The sequence below is a fragment of the Apis dorsata genome, unplaced genomic scaffold (assembly GCF_000469605.1).
Source record: "Apis dorsata unplaced genomic scaffold, Apis dorsata 1.3 scaffold_346, whole genome shotgun sequence".
Taxonomy (NCBI): domain Eukaryota; kingdom Metazoa; phylum Arthropoda; class Insecta; order Hymenoptera; family Apidae; genus Apis; species Apis dorsata.
The window spans coordinates 176893-184456 of record NW_006263613.1 but is presented as its reverse complement, the minus strand read 5'-3'; the positions used below and the strand labels follow the sequence as shown (position 1 = coordinate 184456).

At 19.8% G+C, this 7564-nt stretch overlaps 1 protein-coding gene across 1 annotated transcript in view; it reads right to left on the bottom strand.

Annotated features, from left to right (window-relative positions):
• The window catches only part of LOC102677394 (voltage-dependent T-type calcium channel subunit alpha-1G), a 201276-nt gene that overhangs the window by 40502 nt on the left and 153210 nt on the right, over nt 1–7564 (bottom strand). The window contains 1 exon segment of the mRNA XM_031511741.1: nt 191–347. Within this exon segment, the coding sequence (XP_031367601.1) occupies nt 191–347 (157 nt within the window).

Here is a 7564-nt window from a genome sequence, read left to right as displayed (position 1 = left end):
AGATATAGATATAGATATAGATATAGATATAGATATAGATATAGATATAGATATAGATATAGACATAGATATAGATACAAATACAGATATAGATATAGATTAGATATAAAATTATCATATGCTTATAAATACTTAGCATATACAGTAGTAGTGTATATTTTCGGTGTAAGAGAAAGGGGAACAGTGGTACCTGAAAGACCGTGACAAGTGCCCAGACGATGTCGTTGAAATGTTTGCGATCACAGCGACACAATGGGTGCCGCGAGACCACCTCGGCACAGGTGCAGGGCCGACTCCGGTCCGCCCACATGCAAAACTTACCCCCGAACAGGTACATTCCTAGGATGCTGCAACCGAGACAATCCGCTGGCCTAAAGTATCACCGCGATGAACGATGAATGAGGAGGAAATGAGGAATAGGATATATCAAAGCTGCTTACCGTGAAACGTCTCCATTCTATCTCTTATTCATTTCATTTTAATTTTTCTTTTCTTTTTTTTTTTTTATTTTTAACATATACAATATATAGAGTGATTCTCCAGCAACTTAATTTAAATTACTAAAAAGTATTTTTTTATATGAAAGTACAAAAAAAAGTAGTAATTTAATTTTACATAATTGTAACTTAAATTTCTTAATTGTAAAATTTGATCTTGTTAAAAATTTTTTTGGAAAAAATTATAAACAAGATAAAATATTGTTATATGTATTATATACATATAACATATTTATATGTATTATAATACATATACATAATAAATCAATAAGTGCAAATAATAAACATTAATTATATTTGTTTTTTAATTACTAGTTTCTAAACCTATCTATCTATACCAATAGCTTTTTAATTAGTACTTATCTAAAATTAGAAAAAATAGTAAGTGTTATTATAATAAAAATAAAAAAAACTATGTAAAAACTAAAAAAAACATTTAGAATATATAGATTAAAAATATTATTTTCACTTATTGATAACTATCTATTTATATCAATTATAACCTAATAATATTTTGTATTAAAAATCGTTTAAAGAATATCTCTTATAGAATTTATTGTTTACATTTTTTAATAGTATTTCAAATTTTACATATTAAAATTAAAAAAATTCAATGTAAGCAAAAAAATAATCATAAATAACTATTCTGTATTTTATTTCATCACTCATACTTTTGTTTAAAATACGTTTTCATATAATAAGCAATTTACAAGCAATTTAGCTGGCAATGTTAACAAGAATCACCTTATAGATAAAACTGATCCATGAAATCATATAAATACGAGTTGAATTTGTATAGTATCGATCTTCTTTTCTGGCGCAGGTTGTAGAAAACAGTCGGCGATTCGAATGTAAAGTTATGGTAAAAATATGTATCCGGGTTACGTAATCCCTTAAGCGGTGCTTTGGATATCGGTTCGAATATGGCCGTGAATATTTTAAGCGGTAATTTCCAGTTGGAAATGTTGTGGCCGCCGTTTCCCGGTGCATTAGTTAGCGTATTGTTCATCGCCACAAAAATTATCTTCGAGCTGAATAGAGATTGAAATTGAAATCATATTTAAGAAAACTCTCGATTATGATTCGTGGACAGGTTTATCGAAACTCCAAGAATAAGTATTTGCTTGGATTTTTTATCCGATGATTAAAATTTAAATTGTTTTTACATAAAATGAATAATGTAGCATGAAAAGTATCTATTAATGTTGACTTTGATGCAGACTGATTCGAACAAGTATCGTATAGTTCAAACAGAATTATATATACAGGATGTCTCAAATAAAGCATTACGATATAAAAAATTGTTTCCGCAAATTTCTGGGATAATTACGTATTTTTTATTTCTTAAATGAAATATATTTAATTCTTTCGTATAATATGAGTTTAACTTTATGAATATATTTTTCTTATAAGATTTTTGAGAAATTTCTTTTTATTTCATTATTTCAATATTAATTCTATTTTATCTTTTTATTATTAATTTTATTTTATTCTATTTATTATATATGACATTTATCGTGATGAATAAGAGAATATAAGTTATGAATTGGTAATATCGCCTAAAAATGGACAAAAAAATAATAAAATTTTCTCTCGTTATAACATGTTTCCTGTCACTAAAAAATTGCATATCCTATACATTTTAGAATTTTAATCAATAATAAGTAATTGTAATTTTTTGGAGGAATTAAATATGATGAAGCTTTAACTTTACAACATTTGAAAGTTAAAAATAAATATAAATTCTTATATAATATCAATTTATAATTTATATAGTTGAATTTTTTCTTCTTTTTAATTGATGGATTATATATAGTTATTTTATAACAATATAATTGTAAATAAATTATTGAAATAAATATAGTTAATAAATATAGTTATCAAAATAAATAAATAATACAATATTATTCTAATAAAATAAAATTTCATTTAAATCATATATCATCAATCGATATTTCCAAAATTCCATAAAATAGTTTATTCTACCTCATAAATAATATTATTTCTCCATTAATAAAAATATGAATTAATAATTTTTAGCATTAGATTTAAATATTAAATTTATCATATTTAATAATTAATTAAATATCTTTTTTTTTTTAAGATTTATTACATCTTAGAATATTTTAATATAAAACGCAGATTTGAACATCTAAATATCACTTTTCTTTTTAGTAACATAAGAAACATTTAAAATAAAATTTAAATAATTTTAAAGATACAATTTATCGTCTTCGAATTTTTTAAGAATATTGTTATTTATTTTTTTTTGTGCAAAATTCAATATTTTATATAAAAAACTAATAGATATATAATTTTTTCTATTTTCTATTTATTTTCCTGCGTTTATCATATTTTATATAAAAATACATAAAAATATAATATTTTCATCGATCAATTGCTGATTACATAAAATTTTTTTTTTTTTTATTATATTGATATTAAATATATTCAATTATAGCAAATCAAAAGATTCACAACCAATTATGAAATCCATAACAATATGATTTAATCAAATATTCTTGTAATATATTCTTGTAATATAATTGCAAATAAAACTTACAACAATTATATAATAGTATATAATAAATATATTAAAGAAAAGAATATTTTAAACAAATATAAATCTATTTAAAAAACTGATGATAACTATTAATAATTAAAGTATTCTCTTATTTTTTTGGAGAAAAATAATAATTAATAAAAATAAATTTATTATATAAATCCTTCATTTTTTAAAGAATTTATTCCTATTTTCGTAAATATTCTATTTCATAAATCATAATTATAATGCTTATATAATATAAACCTTATAATATAAACCTATATAATATAAACCTTAAAAAACATCTAAATTTTAATTTTAAGATATAATCACAATTACAAAAGAACGATTGTACATGAAACTTTATACTATGCAAATAATGTTTAAAATAACATTCAAGATGATAATATATTTTTAAAAACAAGCAATCATGTTAATATATTATATATAATATAATATAATATTCTTTTAATTATTTATTAAATAATAGCAGAATAATAGCAAATTCTAATTGTATTCATCATGGAAAGTTTTCTGGAAAACTTGCTATTACATTTTGTATACCGCATTTCAATACCTTTAAATTTCACAGGCTTGTAAATCTCTGTTAAACTTGTTTACAGTGATAAATCGAGAACGCTAACTTATACAAAATTAATTACATAATTGAAACTATTGATATATCTTATTGAAATTATATAAATGACTGATAGTTAACATTTTCATACCAAAATGTTAGAAATAAAGACATTAACAAATAAAAATTTTTTAATTTTTTAACATTTTTTATCAAATACATTAAATAATATAATAATAATTTGATCAAAAAAATTAATAAAAATTTTCTTTCAATTATATTGTATTTTAATTATCTAAATTTCAAATATTTAATTAAATAAAATAATAAAAAAATACTTATATTTAATTTATATTGAAACACTCTGTATAAAATCTAAGGAATAAAAGAAAAGAGGAAATATTTTTCTCTCATAGAAAAACATATTATAAAAATAATAATTAGAATTAATATACAAATTCTATTTTAAATGTCTTTGATTAATTCGAGATTTTGAAATATATAACTTATTCCAGATATTACGATATGTATCCTTGAAAGGATTCAATTCTGTTTCAGATAAAAGAGAGACTGAATTAATGAGAACTATTTCATATCTATAATAATCTAAAATCCAAATGTTACTATTCAAATCAAACTATTGACAAAATATGAGAAAGAGTTTTAATAATAGTAGTAATAACAATAATAATAATAATTAAATAATTAAATTCAATATCAATAAATTCAATTTTTTTAATCGTTTTGTAATCACGGACGAGATATTCCACGATATAATATTGTTCATATGATGTCACATGATGAAGATATTTTGCGACACAACATAATACAATTTGTATGATATCACGGACAAACTACTGATCTATATTTTTAAATATCATTTATCTAAGAATTAAGGACTAACAATAATTCTCATTCTAATAAATATCTCATCCATGATTGCAAAAAGTTACACAAAATTAATTTGTTCATTTAATAATTAGCAATAATAAATAATTTTGCATTTACATTCAAATCAAAAACTCGAAAAAAGATTTTAAGGCATTTAAAACGAAAATTCAATTTTCTTTGAAAAAAGCATAGAATTTGTTCGCTTAATAATATAAGAACGAATATTTGATGTTTTATTTATATTCAAAATGATCGAATCGAATCGATAAATGATTCAGTTTGAATCAAAATTGACTTTAGGAGAACGAAGACACTTCACGATTGCAGCATATAAGCAGGTATATCGGGTGAACAGCGAAAACAACTGTCACTCGAAGCTTGTACAGTCACATTCTGCAAGATCGGCGATATCTGTCCATTTATACAAATGCCGTGTAATCCTGTATTCGGACGAGAAAGAAAACAAACAAGGCGTGATGTGTGTCAAATAACTTATACTATAATACGTTGTTATTAAGCGGTATAATTATACAAGCTGCGTGTACAAATTGTAAGAGAAAAACGTACAGCAATAGTAATAAAATTGAGAAAGAAAAATTTGAACTCTAATCGTAAAAATAAAATATTGATACATCGATGTATTACAGCTAAGAAAATTGTATTGTATTTTGTGAAATTGTGATTCATGTTACGATCGACGTTACTGGTTAAAACAGAATGTATCGAAAAGATTGAACAAAATTTTATAATAGTTATATATCTTAGAACTAGAAATTTATTAAGAATATATAAATTTATTAAAAAAAGAAATTTATATATTAGTAAATAATGTTTGTCAATAAATTTTAACAAAGATATTAAAACAATAAAAATTCAAAAATTTCAAAAATTCAAAAATTGGTGTTTAAAAAATTATATTTTTAATGAGATTCTTTTATGCATATTCTTTTATATTCTTTTATATTCTTTTATTATGTACTTATAATATTTTGCCACAAATTTCAAACTTTGTTTAAAAATGATCAAAATATCATTACATTGGCTAGATATTTTTAAGAATCTATTATTATATTATAGTAAATATTTATTCATTTTGTATATATAATTATTATAGTAATAATAATTATATATACAAAAATAATTTAATAAATAAAAATCCAAATTAAATAAAAATCCAATAAATTCAATAAATGTAATTCTATCTATTTTGATATAATTTATTTAAAATAAAAATAAATGACAACAAATACATAAAAAGAAATAAAAGATACATATTAATTCTCTATAAATAGAATATAGGTATTTAATAATTATAAAATTATATTTGAGAAATTTATAAAAATATACAAATAATCTTTTTTTTTTAGAAATAAAATAAAATACAAGATAATACAAGATTTATATTTAATTAGAAAATTTTATCAATTTAATTTCTACTTTAATAAATGAAGTAAAATATTTAAAAGTATAAAATTTGTTTAAGTTTAATTTTATTCAAATAAAAATTAATTTTTATTAATTTTTTCAAATAGAAGATTTCGTTATATATATGTATTCTTTTTCCTCTGAATCTTTCATTTAATTATAAATAAAGTAATTAGAATTTAATTAGAAATTTAATTAGAAAGAAAATAATTATAAATGATTCTTAATAAACAATATTTAATAATATAATAAAATTCTTAAAAAATTAATGACTGTTATAAATAAATTATTACAAATATTACAAATAAATTTATGAGGTAATTATAAAAAATATATCAATTTTAATTTAATTATAACCTAATAGAGAGTAAACGATGTATGATATATGTTTTTTTTTTAAGAATATTACAAAAATGTAAAAAAAATAATAGACTAACATGTATTAAATTATTTATCTAACTAATAATAAGTTAAATTATTTAAATTGTATTTTATTTTATAACATTTATATTTTTATGTATTTTATATATTTTTACAGATAGAAATTAAACATAAATTTTTGTCCAATCTTCTTATATTCCGTATATAAACAATATTAACCAGTATCCGTTGTTCAAAATATCATTTTGCAACGAGCAATGCAACGTCTTTGTAATCGATGACTTTGTATAATTTGACATATTTTTATATACAAAATGATATAACTAATGAATAGAATGTTGCTCTGCATAAAATAATTATAAAATAAATCGAAAAAAAATAATAATATATTTACATTTGATATCCATTTTCAAGAAAATTGAATTAAAAACTGAATTTCCCCTAAAATTAAATACAAGTGAATTATTAGTAAAAAGTTATTCTATAAGCGAAAATAAATAAAAAATATTAAAAAAACTTATTTTATTTAAATTCTCGTTTTCAAGAAAATTAAAATTAAATATAAATAAACAATTAAATATTCAATTTGAAATGAAAAAATTTTCTATATTTATCATTTATGTAAAATAATGTTACAACAATTCATATTTAATAAAAAATTAATCTATTTTCAAATTTAATTTTTTTAAAAATGAAGTCTCAAATAAAAAAAAAAGTTATTTTTTATTTTTGACTTATTTTTACATGTAGAATCTTTTTATTAAATTATATAATCGATCACCATTATTTCGAATGATACATTAATTTTAATTAGAAATATGAATATTTTAAATCTAAAGTTTCTTATTTTTTATCTTAAGAGAATATTTGAATTAATCTTTTCAATAAAATTTTACACAATAATAGATTTTAAAAATAATGGCATTTTATTTTTAGATTAAATAATTAATTCAAAATATTTAATATTAAATTTATAAATAATAATATTAAATTTAGTAAAATATATTTTGACTACACTAAATCTTTGATAAATGTTCACATCTCCAACATAAATAAGTTTGAAAGTTTAATATTAAAGTATGTCTTAAACAATTAATCTGCTTTTAAAATCAAATATATACCTACATATAATTAGTTGTAATATTCAAAATCCATTTTATAAAATTCTTTTTGTTAGTTATTTTGAGAATAGAAAGCAAAATATTTTAACATTCTCATTAATTATTCGAAAGAAAATATATCACTTTG